The sequence below is a fragment of the Solanum verrucosum genome, unplaced genomic scaffold (genome assembly GCF_900185275.1).
Source record: "Solanum verrucosum unplaced genomic scaffold, falcon-dt-bn FXZP01000252.1, whole genome shotgun sequence".
Taxonomy (NCBI): domain Eukaryota; kingdom Viridiplantae; phylum Streptophyta; class Magnoliopsida; order Solanales; family Solanaceae; genus Solanum; species Solanum verrucosum.
In genome coordinates, this window is record NW_026019988.1 from 5,282,812 (window position 1) to 5,306,485 (window position 23,674).

General features: G+C 33.5%; 4 protein-coding genes across 5 annotated transcripts; 2 read left to right on the forward strand and 2 right to left on the reverse strand.

Annotated features, from left to right (window-relative positions):
- Positions 1-1,663: 1,663 nt before the first annotated feature.
- Positions 1,664-9,873, forward strand: LOC125819087 (uncharacterized). 2 transcript variants are annotated; one of them, XM_049498600.1, is made up of 6 exons: positions 1,664-2,359; positions 3,866-4,027; positions 4,210-4,899; positions 5,188-6,260; positions 8,842-8,940; positions 9,839-9,873. In XM_049498600.1, exons 1-5 carry the CDS (start codon positions 1,997-1,999, stop codon positions 8,843-8,845), a joined length of 2,292 nt encoding a protein of 763 aa, XP_049354557.1. In that variant the 5' UTR covers positions 1,664-1,996; the 3' UTR covers positions 8,846-8,940; positions 9,839-9,873. The 2 variants fall into 2 exon arrangements, with proteins under 2 accessions (XP_049354557.1, XP_049354556.1); XM_049498599.1 differs by lacking the exon at positions 9,839-9,873 and adding an exon at positions 8,509-8,688 and having other exon boundaries at positions 8,842-8,879.
- LOC125819096 (protein DETOXIFICATION 16-like) lies at positions 8,515-12,473 on the forward strand. The gene is made up of 9 exons (XM_049498611.1): positions 8,515-8,688; positions 8,842-8,940; positions 9,839-10,383; positions 10,488-10,574; positions 10,674-10,730; positions 10,817-11,055; positions 11,139-11,257; positions 11,961-12,047; positions 12,390-12,473. The coding sequence occupies exons 1-9, from the start codon at positions 8,530-8,532 to the stop codon at positions 12,429-12,431; spliced, it is 1,434 nt and encodes a 477-aa protein (XP_049354568.1). The 5' UTR covers positions 8,515-8,529; the 3' UTR covers positions 12,432-12,473.
- A 2,214-nt stretch (positions 12,474-14,687) lies between these two features.
- LOC125819121 (putative RING-H2 finger protein ATL71) lies at positions 14,688-15,264 on the reverse strand. Its single transcript, XM_049498635.1, has one exon. It carries the CDS (start codon positions 15,232-15,234, stop codon positions 14,695-14,697), a length of 540 nt encoding a protein of 179 aa, XP_049354592.1. The 5' UTR covers positions 15,235-15,264; the 3' UTR covers positions 14,688-14,694.
- Positions 15,265-17,733: 2,469 nt separating this feature from the next.
- Positions 17,734-22,632, reverse strand: LOC125819098 (dnaJ protein homolog 2-like). Its single transcript, XM_049498614.1, has 7 exons — positions 22,562-22,632; positions 22,296-22,453; positions 19,827-19,992; positions 19,593-19,734; positions 19,229-19,502; positions 18,940-19,138; positions 17,734-18,253 (listed from the first exon to the last, which is right to left on the reverse strand). Exons 2-7 carry the CDS (start codon positions 22,443-22,445, stop codon positions 17,928-17,930), a joined length of 1,257 nt encoding a protein of 418 aa, XP_049354571.1. The 5' UTR covers positions 22,446-22,453; positions 22,562-22,632; the 3' UTR covers positions 17,734-17,927.
- Between the last annotated feature and the right edge of the window lie 1,042 nt (positions 22,633-23,674).

The following is a 23,674-nucleotide window of genomic DNA, read 5'->3' on the forward strand; positions in this document are numbered from 1 at the left end:
TTTTTTAAAAGAACTTTTGTAGAAATACTTAACTTTTGAGTTGCTTTTGTTTTCTAAAATCATTTTTGGTTTTATTAACTTGAAGAAACCAAATTAATTTATTATTATAGCGAAATATTTATTTCTCGCTTGGTGTCCGGTCCTTAATTTAGGGAATAAATTCAACGTTGCCTAAGAATGACTAAATTTATTTGCAATTCTTAGTTTAGAAAGATAACATATTATGTCCTTCGGGATGACTCAATTGGTTTGGAGTGGATGATTCGGGATCGATCCCCCTCAATGCCTTCTGAGTCAAGCCTGTCATATAAGGTTTGCCTAATGTGATTTACATCCTCTGTATGATTTGTAGACTATTACATAGTTGAGAGTTTACCCAGTGTGCTACAAAAGTTATAGCGACTATGAATTATTTCAGAGTTTAAAAAAAAGATAACATATTATAATTATAGTAATCTTAAATGTACGTAGCATTTGTATTGTTTTTCCTTACATGTAAAGTAATTCACCAAAATGGAATAAAATAAAATAAAAATCAAAGTGCCATTGTACAATTAATGTCTTTTTTTTTTGTTTCCCGTCACATGTTTGATATCCGTTTTAATATTCGATTTATAATGCAAATTTAAGCGTTCTCTAAAAATGAAGGAATCATATTTTATTGACAATTCATAATTTTAGAAGAATATGATATGATCTTTTAAGTTTTAAGATATTTTAGTAATTTTGAATGTATTATTGGATTTTTTTTCCTTAGACGTAAAATAATTTAACTAAACATGAAAAGATAAAAAAAAAAAAAAAGAATCGCTACACAAAAATAATGTTTTTTTTTTGTTTCACTCATGGTGTCTGGTCTGCTCTTGAGTCTCGACGCTCCATCAATGCAAATTCACGTTGGAAAAACCTTTGTAAACCACTTTGTACTAAAAAAAATAAAAATTGTCGAACTTGTAATTAAAGATAAAAAATTTATTTCTAATTTTAGAAGGAAATAGTTTTATTTTTAGCAAATAAAAAATAATCTTGAATTTTAGAAGGATTTCATTTACCCTTTAAATGTAAACTAATTCATCAAAATAAGAAAAGAAAAGAAATAATATCCCCTTCATTATTTGATTAAGTTTTGACTTAACATGAATTTAAATAAATAAAAAATATTTTTAAATTTTATGATCTTAAACTGGAGATACGTGAAATGTATCAAAGTATCTTTTCATTTGACGATTCTAAACATCTATACTTGAGCAGATGGTCTTTTGGAAACATCTTCTCTATCTTCACGTAGTAGTATAAGGTTCACATACACTTTATCTTCCCCAAACTCTATACTTATAAGGGTCCAAAAGGTACTTCAAACCCTTCTAGCTGAAAAATACTATTTATACGTGATTAAAATTATTTTTTATGTAATATATATAATAGATATTGAACCCCTTCGACTTGTTTGTGGTAAAAATTCTAACTCTACTACTATTCACGGAGTATTGTTGTTGTTATTGGTTGTTATAAATATGTTATATCAAAAGTTGAAATTAAAAATTTACGAAAAAAAAGACATTCTTTTTTAAACGAATTTATCCCCGATGATAAAAATAGTGTCTACATGCACTCTCCTCCTAAGTAGTACAAATAGAGACGTTACTTGTGATCTTTTTTTTTTCTCCACTGCCACTCTCTGCCTACAATTTCTCTCCCTTTTATCTCTCTCTGCCATTTGTTTCAAAACTAACTTCCATAATTCCTCTTAATACAACACCTAATCACTTCTAAATCTCATTTTATCTACTCTTAATCTCACAATTATCCAAGAAAGATCACTTTTTTAACCTATAGAGTCATAAAAGAGCGATCTTTATTGTATTTTCTTGATTTGGGTTTATACTTAATAGCAATCTTGGATCACTTTTTAGTCTTGAAAGGACAAAAAGTGATCTTTTTGGGTATTTTCTTGTTCTTGGGTCTGTAGGATTTTGGGGATTTGAAGTGAAAAAAAATGGTTGTTAAGTTGATGAAGTGGATGCCATGGCCTCCACTTCTATTATCTAAGAAGTTTGAGGCCAAGATTACTGTAAATTGCCTTAAAGGTTTCAGCTTTTTGTCAGAAAAGCATGTGGGGGTCCAAGATTTTGATAGATTGAGAGTTGGAATTAAGTGGAAGGGATCAACAAAGGGGATTTCTTTGAATTTGAGCTCTTTTACTAGGAAAAGTGTAAAGAAGAATTTTACAAAAGAAGAGTCTTTAAAGGAAGATGAGGGGATTGTTGAATGGAATGAGGAGTTTTTGAGTGTTTGTAACTTTTCAGGTTATAAAGATGGTGTATTTCATCCTTGGGAAGTTGTGTTTACTGTGTTCAATGTGAGTACTTGATTGCTTTTTACCTTTGATATATCCTTATGGTGTTTTATGTTTTTGGCTGTTGAGTGAAAAGGAATCCAATTATTTCTCTTGAAAAGAATTGATATAATGTTTTTTGGGCTGCTATAGCGAAATGTTATTATAGAGAACATATAATATAACATAACCTAACATGAAAATTGGTTTCAAGGAGATCTTGTCTGTTGTAGCGAATATGTTGTTATAGAGGATCTCTGGTATTTGTTTTGGCTTTTGTTATCGTACATTTTGTTGTGGATGCTTGTTCTTTTTCTCAATTGTTTTTAGCATGGTTTCCTCGTTACTGTATTTGTTTTACACACTTGTCTTTTTGATTCTGCTTTACTTGAGCCGAGGGTCTATCGGAAACAACCTCTATAACTTCATAAGGTGGGGGTAAAGGTTGTGTACGCACAATCTCTTGATAGTTGTGTTGTGAATCCTGATCATGTCCATACAACTTTTTGGGATGATAAATTTCTTGGATTTCCTTAAATTAGGAATTTGGTTTTCTTTATTGGTTAAATTGATGCTTGGTTTTTGATTATTTGATCATGGTAATTTAGGTATATTGCAGCAGCATATGTATGAGCCTGTTCAAAGGACATTTAACAAAGAGTTGCTTGATAAAATCCATCATCAATATGGTTTTTATGGTTTTTACTGAGTTTTATTACCACTAGTAAACTTAGTGAGTTTAACAGTGGCAAAGCTAGAAATTTCGCCTAAAGTCTGATATATACACAATATAATTTTCTCATATGCTAATGGCTTAAATTGAGTTTTTAACTTTGTTATATTACTCTCTAAAATTTTGAAGAATGGAGATACTATTCCAAAAGCTTTTTAAGCCTTCTGGAATGTAATGATTGCCTTTTAATGGATTACACTTTTTGAGCCTGTTGGGGTCATTTATTTTGATGTTATATGGTGGATGGTGAGACCTACTATAGTTCATTCATATATTTCTCTGGACATATACAACTGTACTTTTTGGAAAGGAAAAAGACATTATTGGCATAGTCTCTTATTAATTAAAAATGGTAGCAATTGCTTATTATATTTATTATTGTTGTTGTTGTTGTTGTTGTTGTTGTTATTTATTTATTTATATATATATATATATATATATATATATATATATTATACTTATTTTCATTTCTACTCTTATTTGGTATGATGATGACATCAGTTGAGCTTAAATGGAATAGTAAATACTTATAGCCGATCCACCAACTTGTTTGGGACTGAAGCGTGTAATTGCTGTTCTTCGATAGGCTCAACGTTGTCCTTAGCTGCATGTTTCTTTGACTTCTTTGAGCCTATCTCGTCGTACATGATAATTGCATTTTTTCTCAATCCATGGGTGTATTACTTTACAGTAATTTCTCAATTGAACTCCTTGTTTTTGTGTTCATTCGTTGTTCGTATACTCCCTTCCACGTGGTTCTCCGTGAGCAATACTCATTCATACTTCTTCTGAATCAGGGTACAAGCAAAGGACCAGATCAGAAGGTACCAGTACTTGCTGCTGCGACATTGAACCTTGCAGACTTTGCTTCATTAGCTGGAGAAAAAGAAGACGGCATTGAAATATTCGTTCCTTTGGAAGCCTCTATTGGCAAATTCAAGAGTTGCCTTTCACTCTGTGTAAGAGAAACTAAAGCATACCTTTTGTTTGCTCTCTCGTATTCCTTCAGCAATGTGAATATATCATTTGATCAGTATCTTCAGCAATGTGAATATATCATTTGATCAGTATCTTTCGCATCTACTTGTATATATATGTGTGTGACTGTTTCCTAAAGACATGTTCATACATTTGTCAACAGCTATCGCTCAACCTTGTGGAATTGAGGAACACTAACGAAGCTTCAGAGAACATTCCAAAGTTTATCAGGTCTGCTCCAGTATCTCCAAATACTGGAAAGGTTTTGTTGATAGACAGAAATGAGGGTTCTTCTTTAAAAGCAGGTCTGCAGAAAGTTAAATTTTTCAAGGCATTATCTATTAGGCGACACAAGAAGGCATATCATGAAGAGGAAGGCAGCAGTGATGGAAGGAACTCAGTCAGAAGTGAGGATCCCAATTATGTTTACCCAGTGGATACAGATTCACTTGATGATGATTCAGAAGATGGAGAATCGGAGGAAGGAATGGAGGATACAAGCGTTCAGAAGTCATTCAGTTATGAAACACTTGTCTATGCAAACCATGCTGGTGGATCATTTTGTTCAAACACAAGCAGCAGCGACGACGACGAGGATTTAGTCCACTACAGCCATCATATTTCAGACACAAGGCACAAGTACCCCGAGGATACAACTGCAGCACTACAAAATCAATCTGCAGAGCAGAGTTCTAAACGCAGTATTCTCCCCTGGAGAAAGAGGAAGTTGAGTTTCAGATCTCCTAAAACCAAGGGGGAGCCGTTGTTGAAGAAACATTATGGAGAGGATGGTGGAGATGATATAGACTTTGATCGTCGACAGCTTTGCTCATCTGATGAATCTTCTTCAGGGGTACGTTTCGTGCTTTCCTTGTCATGTTTGATTGTCCCAGTATCTAAATAGAATTTGCATAGTGTCATTTATTATCTTCATTTCATGATCTAATCAATCTGCTACCTATTACTTGTACACCAATATGCCTGTCGTATTGAAGATTTATTGAGTTTTGAGAGCTTCCTTTAGTAGCTTCTCTACTTGTATAGTTGTATCAAGAGTCTATATTGTTGAGGTTTTCATGTTCATGATTGAACATGTATATGTCATAACTAGTCCTCTTAGCAATGTGTGTAATTCTTGCAGTGGTACAAATCTGAGGAAGCTTCTCCAAATCGATTTTCTATCTCCGAGTTTGGAGATGACAGTTTTGCTGTGGGTAGTTGGGAGCAGAAAGAGATAATAAGCCGTGATGGACAAATGAAGCTGAAGACTCAGATATTCTTTGCTTCGATTGATCAACGAAGTGAACGAGCTGCTGGTGAAAGCGCTTGTACAGCCTTGGTTGCTGTCATAGCTGATTGGTTCCACTGCAATCCTGAGGATATGCCCATCAAATCCCAACTTGATTGTCTTATCCGGGAAGGCTCACTGCAGTGGAGGGATCTTTGTGAAAAAGAGACCTACATGGAATGTTTCCCAGATAAGCATTTTGACCTCGAGACAGTCCTGGAGGCGAAAGTGCGTCCACTCTCAGTCGTCTCCGAAAAATCATTCATTGGGTTCTTTCATCCTGAAGGAATCGAAGAAGAGGAGGGATTTGACTTCCTTGATGGTGCCATGTCTTTTGACAACATATGGGACGAGATATGTAAATCCGCTCAAGAAACTCCCGGTCATGGCGACTCCTTTGTTTACATTGTGAGTTGGAATGATCACTTCTTTATCCTCAAGGTTGAAAAAGATGCATACTATATCATCGACACACTGGGCGAGAGGCTTTTTGAGGGTTGTAACCAGGCATATATCCTCAAGTTCGACAAAGACACAACAATTATGCGGGTACCTCGTGAGTCTCAACAATCAGATGATAAGCCATCTAGCGATAGAAAAGAGAAATCTGATGTCAAAGAAGCTACTGATGAAGGCAAAATTGTCGTTTGTACCAATGGCTCCGACAAAATGCAGGAAGACATGGTACCTGAAATCATTTACAGTGGTAAAGAGGCATGTAAAGAGTACATTAAGAGTTTTTTGGCAGCAATCCCTATTAGGGAGTTACAAGTTGATGTAAAGAAAGGATTGATGGCATCGACACCCCTTCATCAACGGCTACAAATTGAATTCCATTACACAACGAGCTTTGACCCGAAGTTTGAGTCATCATCTACACAAGGACTGACCGCTAACAGTTTGGCCATACTACCGTCAGCATCAGAGTAAGCAACGATTGATAAAGCTTTATGAGTATATGCATAATGCTAATCATTTTTGTTCTACATATCATTTTAGGAATTTTGAATAGCTAACTGCTGTTTAGTGCCCCCTGGAGAGTCTCTTCTTTTCTGTGTTTTCTTTCGTATATGAGTGTAACTAGCTCGGTATCTTCTTCGTCTTTTATTTCTTGTACGCGGGAAATGATAATGTAAATGACTATGGAACTGTTCAAGAGTACTCATTTTTTTGTTCTCTCAAAGAGGGGAATTGAGTTAAATGAATATATTAGTTCCATATTGCTCTTGATTATTGTTTGTTTTTCTTTATTTGAAATCATGCTTGCTCAGAATTGGAGTAAATGAAGCTTATAGCTCATTTCTAAGGAAATTTCATTGAGCAAACATAAGCAAAGTGAGTTTTTCTTGTAATCTTCTCCTTCACAACTCATGATTTCTTTTAATCAGTAAAAAGAAAGTATACTGCACCATCACATTGTGGGTACATTAGGAGAATCATTTTTCTCTGGACTTGGAGCAATAGTAAAATTGTCTACGCGTGATCTATAGCCTATAGGTCACGAGTCCGAGCCGTGAAACCAATTGTTCCATTGATGTTTGCAACTATGCACCAAGGTAGGCTGTTTGCATATGTCTGTGTGTGACTTATAGGTCACAAGGTTTGAGCAGGGAATCAGATGTTGATGGTTGCATCAGGGTAGGTTTGTTACGTATATGTCTCCGTGTTACTCAAAGATCATGGGTTCGAGCCTTGGAATCAGTCATTGATTCTTGTGTCAGGGAACACTGTTTACATATATGTCTCTCTGTGACAGGTCTCGGGTTCGGGTCGTAGAATCAGCAATCTATGTTCACGTCAAGGTAGGTTGTCTAAGTTACACCCCCTTGCAGAGGCAGAGCTATATCATTAGCTATGGGTTCGGACGAATCTAGTAGCTTTTGCTTAGATTATGTATTTATATTAGAAATTCATGAAGTACATATAAATATTTAGTTGTGAACCTAGTAACTAAAGACAACTTATGTGTTTTGATGACAAATTCAAGATTCATAAACTTTAAATCTTAGTTCCGCCTCAATCTGAGACATGTAATACTTGACAAGCAAGTTTTCTCAAGTGGCATCACTCTACTTTTTGAATCAACCAAAGAAAGAACTACAATTCTTTCAAACAAGAACAAAAGATACTTTTCAAAGTTAAAAAAATATCCGCCTCAATCTGAGACATGTAATACTTGACAAGCAAGTTTTCTCAAGTGGCATCACTCTACTTTTTGAATCAACCAAAGAAAGAACTACAATTCTTTCAAACAAGAACAAAAGATACTTTTCAAAGTTAAAAAAAATAACAAAAGGCTTTGTGTACTTTTTTGAGTTAATTTCTTGTATTATCACTTGACTAACAATTTTTATTTTAAAAAGTCACTCAATTTTGCTTTATAACACAAAATCACTCAACTAATGGTAATTATATCATAAAGTCACTTAACTTTATTTTGTAACAGAAAAGTCACTCAACTATTGTTATTTCAGCTACATAGTCAAAATTGCCACTATAAATAATATTAAAACTGAATGTCCATGTATTTATATAATATGTGTATTAATTTATACTTGAAGAGCAAGTTTTGGTTGGTGACTAATATAATTAGTGAATAACTTTTAGTTACTATGAGACTAATCTAATTAGAATCTAACTAATTACTTGGTGACTAAGTATTTTTTCTTTTCTTATAAATAGGAAGGATCTCTTGCCATTTAAAATGTTTAAGATCAATATCAAGATCATCAAGTAAAGTTTCAATATTAGTAGCAATTTATGTTTGATCAAACTTAAATTATTTTTTCAACTTCTGTTACTACTCAAAAATACTTAATTTTTCCTTAAAAACTCGCTTAAACACCTCAACTCGTTAAAATAAGTACTTTTTTTTTAAAACTAAAGTTTTGCAATAGCTTTGCCTAACATATTATAAAAAAATCATTCATATTTATTCCATTCATAATTAGATGTAGAATTTGAACAGATGTTTTGTAATATCTTCTTGTTTTGGAACATTATAAGTTAAATACAAAAAAAGTCATATTCTTATTTTATATCTGTCCCTAGTGTAAAAATATAATTCAAATTTGTCCTTATTGATCTATTCCAAATCTATATGCTAAATATCTTTTTTTATGTATATCCTTAGGCTAAATATCTTAAAACTTGAATCTATTTATTTATGTGAAGGCAAAATTTGAGGAGGGAAAAATGGATATTCAAGATATTGAGTGTCCACTAATATCAAAATCAAGAAATGAAGAATCCAAGAATAAGAGAAAATGTGATGATTTTCTTGAAGAAGTTAAGAAGATTTTGGCATTAGCAGGGCCTTTAATGTCAGTTAATTTTCTTCTATATTGCTTACAGGTAAGGGTGTCAGATGAACGAGTTAGGTTGAATTTGAACAGATTAAAATGAGCTAAGTTGATAAATTTATCGAGTCAGTAATCCGTCCAAACTTAAAGGGGTTGGGTGGATCATTTTTTATATATGGGCTGATTTTGTAACCTCTATTTATAGGTGATTTCAGTTATGTTTGTTGGTCATCTTGGAGAGTTAGCTCTTTCTGGTGCTTCAATGGCTACTTCATTTGCCACTGTCACTGGCTTCAGCTTGTTGGTGAGTATTTTGTGCTTCACATCTTTTAAATGTAGATGAGAGTCTAGTGTTGTCAAAGGCGCGTAAATGCTCCAAATTTGAATTATGTACACCTAAACACCTCAACTCGTTTCCATTATCTCAGTTGAACACTCCAACTTACAAAATATCACCTAGACCCTCTAAGATTTATGTGTTATATTAGTATCGGGTGTCCACAAGACACATTGGAGGCAAGTTGGAGTGTTTAGTTGCCAGTTGAGATTAAATTGAGGTGTCCAGATGTGCACTCTCAAAGTCGGAGTACTTGTCTGCTAAGGCCAAGTTTGGGTGTTTGTATACATATTATGCCTATAATTATTAGTCTTGGACTATACATTCATATATTTGTCTCTTTTGTTTTTCCATTTGCGCCTTTTTTCAATAAAGCTCACACTTTATTTGCGCTTTACTCTTAAAGCCCGGCATACCTTACAACTTTTTTTTCCCATTTTCGCCTTTGGTTTAACACTGGATATATTACTCTGTCAAATTAGCTAAAAACACTTGAATTGAAACTAACAAGCATGAAAATTAAGTTTATATGCTAGTTATCCCTCTGTTTCAATTTATGTGGCATGCATTTGACTTGGCACGGAGTGTATGAACGAAAGAAAAGAAGACTTTTGAAACTCGACATGGCATTTCTCTGGCTACGAAAGAACCATAAGGATAATTGTTCTGATATACAGAGAGGTGTCGTTCTTTTTGGAGCAGACTAATAAGGAAAGAGAGTCAGATAAAACGGAATAGACAAGCATATGATATTTGAAGTAGAAGAACTTGTGTTGTTATATCAGTTTGCTTCTTTAACTATTACTCAACTTGTTAAATAAAAATCTACTTTTTGATCTTTGCATTTTTATTTTTTTTTTATCAGATGGGAATGGGAAGTGCATTGGACACAATTTGTGGGCAAGCATACGGTGCAAAGCAATATCATATGCTTGGTATCCATATGCAAAGGGCCATGATAGTTCTTCTTTTAGTCAGCATTCCCTTAGCCTTTATTTGGGCAAATGCAGGACATATTCTTGAAATCTTGGGACAAAGTCCGGAAATTGCAGCCGAAGCAGGGGATTATGCATGTTTCATGATACCGAGCATCTTTGCTTATGCACTACTACAATGTCAGATGAGGTTTCTACAAGCTCAAAACGACGTCCTCCCTATGATGCTTACTGCAGGAGCCACAACTTTGCTGCATTTATTCACTTGTTGGTTTCTCGTGCTCAAAACCGGCCTTGGCAACAAAGGGGCTGCTCTGGCTAATGCTGCGTCTTACTGGATTAACGTGTTCTTGCTAGCTGCATATATTGGGATATCGCCTTCTTGCAAAAGTACTTGGACTGGATTTTCAATTGTAGCATTTTCTGATATCCCGAGATACCTTAGACTAGCTATTCCTTCAGCTGTTATGGTTTGGTAATTCCTCGGTCACTTCTTCTTACCAATGCATAGAGCCATAGACATATAATTAATTCCATTGAATATATGAAAAAATCGCCTTTTTATATGCACGGTTTCAGCTTGGAGAGTTGGTCATTCGAAATGATGGTTCTGTTATCTGGTCTTCTTCCTAATCCGAAACTAGAAACCTCAGTTCTTTCAATCAGGTTAGTTCTCAAACACATTTATTACTATCACATTCAACATCATGTTTCTATCATATTTCGCCTCGTGTTAACTCACTGCTATATACTCCAATTTTTCAGCCTTAATACATCTTCAATGATATACATGTTGCCTTTTGGACTAAGTGGTGCCACAAGGTGAAAGTTTTCATACTCCGCTTTTTCCTTCTTTCAGCATTACCTTATAACTATTTCTCACATTTTATATCTTTGTTCCTCATCAGCATAAGAGTTTCAAATGAATTAGGCGCTGGACGACCAAAAGCAGCTCGTATAGCAGCATATACTGCATTGTTCTTAGCTACTACAGAAGGAATTCTAGTAGCAATGTTCATCATTTCGATTCGTAAATTTTGGGGGCATTGCTACAGCAATGAGGAAGAAGTAGTAACATATGTATCAGAAATGTTGATGTTTATAGCAGGCTCACACTTCATAGATGCAAATCAATCTGTACTTTCAGGTTTGTTTCAAATCCTCAAAAGGAACAGTTCCTTTAAGACATTTTTTCAACAATCTTATAGTTTCAATAATGTAAAATTTTAGGTATTGCTAGAGGATGTGGTTGGCAAAAAATAGGTGCAATTGTTAATTTGGGAGCTTATTATCTATGGGGAATACCTGCTGGTATTGTATTAGGTTTTTTCTACCATGTTGGAGGAAAGGTACTTCTCTATGCATTTTGTTTAATTCTTTAACTATGTTGCTCGGACTCTCTAACAGTGTCACACAGTTCGTGCCAGATTCTTCAGAAGTAGTGGATGTTTTGAGGATACGGGACGGTCGTGGAAGCATTTATGGACTATGTTGCTCGGACTTTTCAAAAATGTTGATGGTGCATGTTGGATCCTGGAGGATTCAACACGAGTGCGGCAACATTTTTGGAGAGTCTGTTTGACATAGTTCTATAATGCATTATGACAATGAACTCTCCAAGAATGTTGTATGTTGCGTGTTGAATCCTTCAAAAGTAGTGCATTTTTAGAGGATCCGATACGGTGCGGTAACATTTTTGGAGAGTCCGTGCGACATAGTTCTTTAATGCACTATGACAATGAACGTTACTCTCCAAGAATGTCGTATGGTGCGTGTCGGATCCTCCAAAAATAGTGCATTTTTTAAGAATCCAACACGAATGTGGGAGCATTTCTGGAGAGTCCGTGCAACATAGTATTTTAATGTATTATGACACCAAACTCTCCAAAAATGTTGTATGATGCGTGTCAGATTCTCCAAAAATAGTGCATCTTTTGAGGATCTGACACGAGCGCATGGGAGCATTTATGGAGAGTCCGAACAACATATATAGTTCTTTAATGTATTATGACAACACTAATGATTTTATACTTTTTTGTATGTTATTAAAAGGGACTTTGGTTGGGACTCACTCTATCACTTCTTGCTCAAGCCCTCATTTATTTAGTAGTTACTCTCAGAACAAATTGGGACAAAGAGGTAAAAATCTATTTATTTTTTCCCTCCTTTTAAAAAAACTCATTTCAATTGTTTTGATGTGTCACTTCTTCCTTAAGGTCTCTTTAGAGGCGGTAAAATTAATTCATTTTTTAGTGACCATTCAAATACGCCCGAATTTGAATAGGTTGAATTTTGACAATTTTGTTGACTTGACCTAACAAATTGAACCCGAAATGACGAATCTAACTATTAGGTTTTTAAAAAGGTGAAAGTGCAATCCGCACAAATTTAATCCAATCCGTCCATTTGTCAGTTCTATTTTCATTATATATTTTTGTGTTTTTTAATAAATGATGAAGTCTTCTTTGTCCTTTTTTGTAGGCAAAGAAAGCAGCTGATAGGGTGATTCCAGAGTTAGCATAGAAGAAAATATTTTAAAGAAAGTATCATATAGAATTGAACATTTTGGATCTACAAATGGTTTAGTTTTGGGACAATTTTGTTCTTGTTTTAGTTTTGAAAAAATAAATGTGAATATTTTGATTTTGTTTTGGTTACATAATTTTTGGAATTGGGAGGTATGAACTTCCCAATGACAAGTTTCCTTTTCAACAAAGTCACTTTCGCCGTCAGAGTTTAAATTAGAAGGTTGATTACAGATTCATCTGAACTCAGTAGTTTTTACTATAAATTAGTTGTTATTATTATATACATTATTGTAGACCCCTTCAAACTTCTAATCTTGAATTCGCTTACGTAACAGATGTGAGTTTGCATTTTCTTTGATCTCTAAACCTAACAAGTAAATATAATTACACACATGGAAGATAATACATGCTATTAAAAATTGAGTATGAGAAAAGCCATCTTCCTTCTTCAAATATAATGCATGATTTATAACGCCTAACTTATATATTTTAGACGGCTTCAAATAGTTTTTTTAATTCTATTTTGTATTGGTGTTTGTGTCACTTTGATTATTTTATAGAGTATTTTCTATTTTTCACAAACATAGATGTCATGTAACTTTATTCACTAAATTCAGACAGATTAAATTTAGAAGAAAATCACCTTAAGCTTTTTTTTTGCCTTTTGCTAAAATTTGAACGTGAGATCATGATTGTCCCGTTTATTTCATTAATCACTATGATCACACCCTTGAACCCAAGTTAGTCAAAAGGCTGATATAAAATTATAATTCTCTCTTCCCTTTTCTTTGCTTTTTTTTTTTAAAAAAAAATAATTGTTTTGTCTGTATGTGTGGGATGGGGGTGGGGGTGGGGGGTGGGGGGTGGGGGGAGTCAATGTCAAACTATCCACAATATATCAATATAGCTGTCATAGCCCCAACCAAATTCTACTTAAAAGACAAAATATATATTTATTTAGTTTGTTTCCATTTCGTGTATGGTATTTACTTTGGGGCACTGATTAATTAAAATTTGTATCGTATGATATTCATTTAAAAGAAATTGCTTTTTATCAGTGTTTTTTTCTCTTCATATGGTTTAAATTTGAGACTTTTAATTTAGAATGGAGGAATCACGAAGGAGTTGTGCATCACATTAATGATCTATCTGCTGATTAATTAATTAATGTGATATCTTAATGAATGTATTGAAAACTGATAGGAGAGCCCGACATAATTCGTTTCTAAGAAATGACCTGAATCAATAGGTTCAGCTGTAATTATTGACTCGTTAAATAAAATTAAAATGAAGTTCAACTAAGATTCAATAATTCGCCAATCGATTAATAAATTTTAAAATAAATTTGGGACTTTACACTCTCCTTCTATAATATGATTTTTAGTATCTCGATATATTCTCTTGTAGTTTTCTTCTTTGGCCAGCTCAAAAGCTATCCATATGCATGATTTGCATTTTTTTCTAATGAATTGACATTTTATAATTTATATGTATATTAGTACTTATTATGGTGTTGGCAATATAAACAAATCATTGTTGTGCTCAAAATATATTTATTTCTTAGAAAAATTAAGAAGGTTGTATTATTTCTTTCCTATTTTATTTCTTTTCAATCTCTATCTTACTAGTCAACTAATAACTAATTAAGATTATTAAATATTTTTCTTAATAAATACAAAAACTTAGAGATAATACTATAATTTATGTGTGGTTGCCACGGATGCGAGAGGCCATCCTCACAATAATATCTTTCCGCTCTTGAGAAAAGTTCTTCCCCTCTTCTTTCAAAGTTTGAATTTGATTAAAGAGCTGTTTTTTTGAAATTAAAAAAAAAATTACAAATGTATGTGAACAAGAAACAAATTGAAGAACATGCCACTTTACAAAAAAATCCCTAATTTGGTACTAATATTTACTTTATGGTCATTTGGATTTTTTTACAACAAGGAGAAGATAACATTAACCCCCACACCCCAACAAAAAAAGGAAAAGGAAGAAAAACCATATTATATCTTCTTTAATAAGTTTGTTGATGAGGGGTGAGGGGTGATTCAATCACAAAATGCGATGAAATAGATGAGATTCTTTTATTTTTAATCAGAAGTATTGACTTTGAGTTGTGGGAACAAAAACAATCTTGATAAAGAACATTTTTCTCTTTATTCAGTTTTGTGCTCCACAAATTCAAATATATCAATGATGAGTTTCGAATATCAGATAATTAAAGAAAAAATGATATATGATTGTACTCAACTTTATTATTTCATTGGAAGTGGAGAATTTCTACAAATTGGGCAAGTTGGATGAAGCCTTAACCAAGGGTCAATACATTTAACATGAAAAATATGACCACAATTAGACAATAATCTTAACATATCATTGTCTTTATAATCACCCAAACAAATAGAACATCCGGAGGCAACAATATCATCATCAATATTATTATTATTATCCTCTTTATGATAATAATGAACTTTTGCTTGAGAATATAATAACTTTGGATAATTTCTCAAAATTTCTTCATCAATACCTTGTTGAACAAAAACCAATTCATCACCAACAATTGTAGAGCTACCATGAGAAGAAGATGATGAAGAATTATTATTAGGCATGTTAGAATTGTTGCGCGATCGCGATCGCGATTGGATACATAAGTAAGAAGCATAAGCCATGACTGAAAATAATATTAGGACACCAAGTGAAAATCCAATTCCATAGCCATAATTTTTTCCAAAAGTTTCTTCACTTAACTCAACATCATTTGGACCTTCACTATCTTCCATAATTGTATTGTTCATGATGGAGTAGAAGGGAAAAAAATGGAGGATCTAATTGTGGATTTTTTGTGAGATGGAATGGAAAATGAGATGCATAGAATTATTTAATTATATATATATATATATATATATATTAGTGAGGGACATGATGTCATGAAGGACTCAAGCAACCTAAAAAGGGTTGACCAAGGAAAAAGAATCAGCACAAATGCTTCGTACATCGGATTGTCATATTATTGCTCTGAATAGAGATAATTATTGATATATTACAATATAGGTCAAGTGATACTGATCGTGTGAAAAATTATTAAATTGTTAGTTCATATATACCCCCACCCCCTCCCCCGTCTCTAAATACTTGTCGGGTTTCATTTTACAAAAGTCAAACATATATTTTGATAACATTTTGCGATATATCTTTTCAAGAAAAAATGTTACTTATAATATCAAATTTGATTCTCGAGAAACGAAACATGACAATTAATACATGATAAAAGAAGGTATAATTTTAATGATTTCTTTTTATATTTGTAGGGTGTGGGGGGAAGAGGGGGGGGGGGGGGTTAAGGTCATTACCAGTCATGTAGCTTCCCAAGATTGCAACTTGGCTAGTTAAACTAGAAACTCATTCTTTATCCATGTTGACTTTAACTGACTGGTGGAGTTGAGAAATTTATGTGAGGAAAACTTATGCAGTGATAAAATATGTGTTGTGAGAGGGATTGATTTACAAAACAATTATAATTGAGTTTAAAATTCAAACTCTAGTACAAAGTACTATTTCTCATAGGTCGAAAAGTGACCAGTAAATATTATTTCTACATGAAAAAGTACCAAAATAACAGTAAAATCGGGAGTAAATTTATAATTAAATATTTTTAAATATAAAAATATATCATTATTTTTGTAATGGACTAGTAATATCACACAAATTGAAACGAAGGAATCTAAGTATATTTCTTATCCAATATAATAAATTTTAGTTTTCAGCAAAGCCAAGGTAATAAAGGCGACCAATGGAATAATAATTGATCCCTCAAGTCAATAAAATCAACTGGGAATTTTATGATTTCTCATAATTGAAAAGTGACATTCAACTATAAAATATCCATAAAAATAGGTCTAATGTTGACAATATGGAAATCCAGCTACTTTAAAGTCTATTTACTTGAGGAAATTGAAGTGAATTCAATTGTAATGGCTCTCCATGTTAAGATAATTGTTTGTATGGGAAACATATAAGTTGTGGTTTATATTGACCATTTGAAACAGTTTCCCCACCTTTACACAACGATTAGAGCCGTTAATATGGACTAGGCTCGTTAGATTGGTCTGAATTAATTTGTAATTTAATAAAGTTGGGTTAAGATTTTTGAAGTTCATTTAAGAAAAGAGGATTTTAACGTGACCTAAATAAGCGTGTTGATTTGTGAGGTTTGAGAAATATGAATTCTGCTATTTGAGGTTCGACCTTGAAACTCCTTCATTCGGATGGACACCCATTAATCATTATCACTACACTAAAGACATAACTTTTGTCAAGGGTGTCCAACTTTAAATGTACATCATTTAAATGTAAAATTTGACATAACTATACAACATAATTTTCCGACAAAGGGTGTTCAGTTGGACACTTTGGGGTGGCTGTAGCTACGCCCCTGCAGCCTTACACTTATGAATAAAATTTTCCAGCCATACCTTGATGAGTTCGTGGCCGGTCTGTGGGTCAAATAAAAATAAAATAGAGTATTAAAAAGCGAAAATTATGCAGAGTAGCAAACACTTAGCCTATATTAGGTACTATAGCCATAGTTTAAGAAAATTGTAATTCATAGCTACAGTTTCCCTAATTCCTCCGATTCGCCTGATTTGTATGAATCCAAAATTTGTATAATTCGGTTCATGATTGTATAAATCCAGAATTTTGTATATGTTTATCCTAGATATTTGTATGTGATTTATGAAAAATTCATAATATACTTATTCTATTTGTATATTCGCAAACGAAATATACAAATTGACAGAAATATACTAACCGCAACCTTTATAGCAAAAGAACTATAGCTATGGAACATAGTTATTGAAACTATAGCTATAGAGCCTCTTTATGTCTATTATGTTTGCTATTTCTAAAATTTTCTCTAAAATATAACTAGTGTCCAAACTCCAAACTGAAAATATATTTAAGATTTTAATTTAAATACAAATTATATTTATGAAATATGTAATTATGTAATACATAAAATTAAAAACTCCCTAGGAAATCACTATATAGGTCAACCTATTTATTCACGATCATCATCAGCCGCTTAGTAGTAATACGTCATAAGTTTAATGGAATATTTCTAAAGAATTCATTTTTCACTTTTTTTTATGACTGGAATATTTTCATTTTTATTTTGTATTTTATTGTGATAATGGGTAAACAATTAGATAATATATACTCGAAAACAGTCTATAAATCTTCGATAGGTGATGGGGCTCCTGAAGACACATACAATAACACAACAACTAATAATCTCAGGTCACAAAATTTTGCTTATAGTTTTATGCATAAATAAAATTTCAAAGTCAATAGTAATAATCTATATCTCCTACTAGAAGCAATGTTGTTCCTGACTGTCAATTCTTATCAGCCCTATTATCAAACCCAAGAACAGGACTTGATACTTGACGGAAATAAGTACTGTTATCTACCGAAAAAGAGTATCAAATTACTGTTGTGCACATTGCACTCTCTGTGCACCACCATGCATATCGTCATCATCTTCATCGTATGCCTCCTGGGCCTGTTGCTGCTGCTTCCTACGCATCTCCTCATCAATGTTCACATCATGCAAGGTGGTTTCCTCGCACTCGTCCAATTCCATATCGGATGCTTGTGTTTTAGGCCTTGCTGGCAGCACTGCTTCAAGATTCTTGCACAACTCTGGGGTTAATGTGTTGGGGAAGTCCACGGTGAAGTGAATGTACAGTTTCCCTTTCATGAATGGCCTTTGGTACATTGGCATTCCTTCATCATTTATGGCCTTAAATTGATCTATGGTGCCCAGAAAAAGAAAAAGAGATTGCACGATATCAGTACTTGCAGAGATTACACAAAAGATATTTGTAGATAACTACTTGCACAGAAACGTCATCCATAGAATACTCTCTCCCACTCCCTCTCCCTGCAGTGATATGTTTTTACGCCAATAGAAGTAAATCAGCAAGAAGACTGTTTAACCATGAGCAAGAGACGGTCATGTAGAGGCATATACTTGTATTGGCAAGTGAGGTATGGAATAAATAGACAGTCACGTAGAGGCATATACTTGTATTGGCAAGTGAGGTATGGAATAAATACAGTCATGTAGAGGCATATACTTATCAATGCATGCTCACCGTGTAGGTACAGAACAAGTGAGGTATAGAATAAGACCACAAAAGTTTAACTCAGTATGCACATTTGTAAATATTTTTAAAAAGAAAGGAAATAAAAGGAACACAGAGAATTACAACAGAGCAAAAACATGACGATGGTTTAGTTACCAGTTTGAGGGTTCAAAGAAAATCATACAAATACAACAAAATTTATTAGCATTCGCATCAAAGATATCTAAGTTAATACTTGAAAGCACATGCTATGACAAAGAAGCCTATGAAGGAGAGACTCTAAGAAATCAAAAATGATGCATCGTACAAATATCAGAATCAAAAGCCCATTATTAAGTTTCTTTGGCTTACCAGGCTTGACAACTTCTCCAGGTTGGGACTTGATTATCAGCTGTCTATTATCTAGGTGAGTCAAGACAAACTGAAAACCACAGAGAGCCTCAGTCAAGGTCAAGGTGTGTTCTACAAAGAGGTCATCTCCCTTTCGCTTAAACTTGGGATGTTCCTTCTGTTGCAAGATAAAAACTATGTCTCCAGTGACAGTATCAGGCTGCAACAGAACACAAACCATGTTAAAGATCAACAAAGGTTTTGGTCATCAAGAAACAAAATATTTCAAACACTTTGTTGCGTATCTTACCTCTTCATCAGCCTCTCCTGGAAATGTTATCTTTTGTCCATTTTGCATACCCTTATCCACAACAACTTCCAACACCTTCTTCTCCTGCACAACTTTCTCACCCTTGCACTGTGGACACCTGTCTTTCTCGTTGATTTTCTCACCAGTACCCCTACAATCATTACATGGGTGCTGCATCTGCTGGATCATAGGGCCAAGTTGTCTGATCGAAACTTTCATTCCTTTACCTTGGCATCCAGGACATTTCAATGAAGCACCTGATTTAGACCCTACCCTGGAAATACAGATATAGCAACATTTCAGCAGAACCTCACAAAATGTCAGTACATTATGCCAAATATAAATAACTACATTGCATACTCACCCCTTGCACTTTGTGCACAACACATTGCGAGATAGTGAAAGCTTCTTTGATATCCCATTGTAAAGATCCTCCAAAGAAACCTTGAGAGGGTGGACAACATCCTCCCCTCTCCTTTGCCGTCTTCCTCTGCTGCTTCCACCACCTAGACCATCAAAATAATCCACATCCATAAGAAATTGGAGATGCATGAAAGAAATTAGGAACTTCAACTACAAACATGCTTAGGAAGCATACCACCAAACCCGCCTCCACCAAAGAATGACTGGAATATGTCAAACGGATCGTGTCCACCACCTCCACCACCCATTCCTTCCTTAAGAGCATCTTCACCATACTGATCATAGATCTCACGCTTCTCTGGGTCATTCAAAACCTCATAGGCTTGGGCAATCTCCTTAAACTAAAATATAAAATATAAAATTTAAAATTTAAAATAGAATAACTTGACTACTGCACCTCAAGCATCACTACCACACAACAAGAAACATAATCAACATTAAACATAACATTACAGCAAATATTGTGACACTAAAGTACACATTCCTAACGATTAAAAATGTATCGGGCGCCAGCCACATTACTACTACTTAGGTTAAGCAGAAAAATAAGACCTAAAATCCTTTCTTCCCTTCAGAGATCAAGATCTTTTTTATCTACCCCACTCCTAGAAGGATCAACAGTGGGGATCCCTTTTAACCCCATGACTTGGAACTTCCAACATACCATATAGAAGAAATGTGTCTAGCAAACTAAGTCAATCCCAGGAGAGATCAGATTAAACCTACTGAACAATTGCAAGACCTAAATATCAGGTGACTTTTCGATAATGTTTTATGTCTGGGTCATCTTTCTTGCTCCTCTAATAACCCACCAGGCATCTCTTACCTTCCACTAGCCATGTCAGCAAAGCCAAGAATTTCAGATTCAAAAAATAGTAAAATGGCATAGTTCTGAGTAAATCTTGCGTCCTAAAACAACTTATGAATCCCCCTTACCATTACATTAGAATCATCTGCTAACGTCAAGGGGACTCAAAAGTTAATATCTAACCCAAAGGAAATATTTTTACTACTTTTACCCTATTTGCAACGAATAACTGGACCCCTTCCTTGCCTCTTAATAATTCTGCCCGTCCGCTAGCACAGGCATCCACCTCTATACAAGAAATTTATGTAGTATGTACAAATTATTAAATTTACAACCCAAATATCTCAAAAGGATTAAAATCCTGAATATTAAAGCTTCAAACTCTAACTCCACCTAGTATCCCACAAGCCAATCAAGCTTCACTAACAGTACCAATTTTCCCAGAACAACTAATTTCATAAAACAAAACCCAGAACAGATGCTAAGAGGGATCTAAGGTAAATAGCAAAACACTGATCCGCATACAAAGGTAAACAACAATCTCCCAAAAGGGGTCACAAAATTAGCAAAATCCATAACCAAAACAAGTCAAAGCAGAAAAAAAAAATTGAGATACGTAAAAAGGGTTACAAATTAGCAAAACCCATGAAAAAAATCGAAGTCACAACAGTATAAAGATCAATATTTTTACTTCTTCAGGATCACCACCCTTGTCAGGATGATTTTTAGTTGAGGCTTTAAGGTAAGCTTTCTTGAGATTGTCTTGTGGAGTACTATTAAGTACTCCCAAGATCTCATAGTACTTGGTGTTATCACTCTTCTTCAGTGCACTCCAGACATCTTTCAATACCTTAATAACTACTAATCAAAAGGACTAAAACCTGAAACCATAAAGCTTCAAATCCAAGCTCCCCCTCTTCCTAGTATCCCACAAGCCATTCCATCTTCACTAACAGTATCAACCTTCCCCTTTCAAATTTCCCCAGTATAATTAATATCTTAAGCTCTAAACCAAAACCAATAACAGAAACTAACTATCCTAAGCTCTAAACCAAAACCAATAACAGAAACTAAATATCCTATGGTCTAAACCAAAACCAATAACGGAAACTAAGAGGTACCTTAGTTAAACAACAATAAAAATTACAAAAAAGAACTGATCCATATACAAAGATAGACAACAAGCTACACAAAAGGCGTCACAAAATTAGCAAATGCATAAACACAAACCAAGACAGAACCCATAAAAGATGAAACAAAACCCATAAATTAGAGAAATTTACTTAGTACAGCAACTCCAAAGGACCAATATCCTGAAACCATAAAGCTTCAAACCCTAACTCCACCTCCACCTAATATCCCCACAAGCCATTCCATCTTCACAAACAGTATTAATCTTCCACTTTCAATTTTCCCCAGTAGAACTAACCTCCTAAGCTCTAAAACAAAACCCAAAACAGAAGCTAACAAGGATCTTAGGTAAACAGAAAAAAATTACAAAAAACTAATCTTTATACAAAGATAAACAAGCAAACCCCAGAACAGAAACTAACAGGCATCTTAGGTAATCAGCAAAAACTTGCAAAAAACTGGTCTTCATACAAAGATAAACAAGCACAACCCAGAACAGAAAATAACAGGGATTTTAGGTAAACAGCAAAAAAATTACAAAAAAAATTGATCTTTATACAAACAAAACCCAGGATCTCAAGTAAAGAGCAAAAAATTACAAAACCCAATATTCATATAAACAACAATCTACAAAAAGGGGTCACAGAATAACCAAATCCATACACAAAAACCAAGTCAAAACAGTAAAAAGACAAAAAAAAATACTTTTTCAGGATCACCACCCTTATCAGGATGATTCTTAATAGCTGCTTTACGATAAGCTTTCTTCAGATCATCTGGTGAAGCAGTATTAGGCACTCCCAAGATCTCATAGTACTTGGTGTTATCACTCTTCTTCGGTGCTCTCCCAAACATCTTTCAAACTTTTCACCTGCAAATCACAAATCCAATTCAATAATTACTCATAAAACCTTAAAAACAAATCAAATCATCAAAAAAGATTCAATTTTTTTGTAAATTTTGATACATACAGATAGGAATCTTCGTCAAGAAGATTAGGTCTTTAGGTGTTTGAGAAGAAGGAGAATGGGGAAGAGGAAGGGTGGGATCTGTGGTTTTATATGCAAATAAGGTAATTGGACGGCTGAGATTTGTTGTTGTATTGTAAATAGAAGGTTCTAGAAATTTAACTCTGTGTGGGCTTTTGGTATTCCTATGTTCCCACACTCAACAAAAATCCAACCCCTTCACTTCCAATTAAAAAAAGAATTATGTAATTACATGAATTAAAATAATATAATCTCTAAAAATTGTAATCATTAATTACAAAAACCCTTTTTTTTTTTGCTTCACTTTCTCTTGTAACTTATGTATTGTTTGATATGTATTAGATGAAGAGGAGCAATGTATTAACGATTTTTGAAAAATTTGAGATTATTCTAATTTGGAAAATATTCGAGATATATAGAATGTAATTAGTGTTTAAATTGTTGGAATTTTCTGTACTTTATATTTGTTAAAATAATTATAATATGGTAAACATATTATAAATGTTAATGTAATAAATTATTTCAATAAAAATATAATAAAATTCTGAATTTTAAGATTTTTGTTTTTAACGCAAGTTTTGATGATTAACAAATAAATTGGGATTGGGATTGGGATTGTGATTAGCGTATTCTTGATGCATTGTAAAAACAATAACAATAGTGTATTCAGACTTCTCTTTTTTTTTTTTTAATGAAGTAGAGAAGTTGTTTTTGATAGGTTCTTGATAGAATACACAATAAAAAAATATTAGAGATAAATAAAGCAAAAGAAATAACAATAGTAATAAAATCGTAGAGTAAGATAATACTTAAGTATAATGATTATATAATAGTACATATAAGTAAACAAATATTCAAACTAGAACCATGTTCTACCACTAACACTTTGTTTGGATGATTGTTACATATTATTCCATAATGTATCGTATCATATTGTATTGTGTTGTATTATCTCGTATTATATTGTTTTGATGAATACAATATTTGGATAAGTTGTATCGTTCTCCGGCATTACACAATGTCACACATCTATAATTTGAATGATAAACTTACAAGAAAACTAGGATACGGGTAGAACTACTATGAAAAGGTAAA

Bases quoted from the DNA above. Each gene is read 5' to 3' on its own strand.
- LOC125819121 (XM_049498635.1), bottom strand. From the start codon at position 15,234: ATGAACAATACAATTATGGAAGATAGTGAAGGTCCAAATGATGTTGAG.
- LOC125819098 (XM_049498614.1), bottom strand. From the start codon at position 22,445: ATGTTTGGGAGAGCACCGAAGAAGAGTGATAACACCAAGTACTATGAG. The intron at 19,503-19,592 runs GTGAGTATGCAA...CTGTATTTCCAG, and splicing joins TTGTGCACAAAGTGCAAGGG to GGTAGGGTCTAAATCAGGTG. The intron at 18,254-18,939 runs GTAAGCCAAAGA...TGGGCACCATAG, and splicing joins TGGAGAAGTTGTCAAGCCTG to ATCAATTTAAGGCCATAAAT.
- LOC125819087 (XM_049498599.1), top strand. From the start codon at position 1,997: ATGGTTGTTAAGTTGATGAAGTGGATGCCATGGCCTCCACTTCTATTA. The intron at 4,028-4,209 runs GTAAGAGAAACT...ATTTGTCAACAG, and splicing joins AGAGTTGCCTTTCACTCTGT to CTATCGCTCAACCTTGTGGA. The intron at 6,261-8,508 runs GTAAGCAACGAT...ATTTATGTGAAG, and splicing joins ATACTACCGTCAGCATCAGA to GCAAAATTTGAGGAGGGAAA.
- LOC125819096 (XM_049498611.1), top strand. From the start codon at position 8,530: ATGGATATTCAAGATATTGAGTGTCCACTAATATCAAAATCAAGAAAT. The intron at 10,731-10,816 runs GTGAAAGTTTTC...GTTCCTCATCAG, and splicing joins GGACTAAGTGGTGCCACAAG to CATAAGAGTTTCAAATGAAT. The intron at 11,258-11,960 runs GTACTTCTCTAT...TGTTATTAAAAG, and splicing joins TCTACCATGTTGGAGGAAAG to GGACTTTGGTTGGGACTCAC.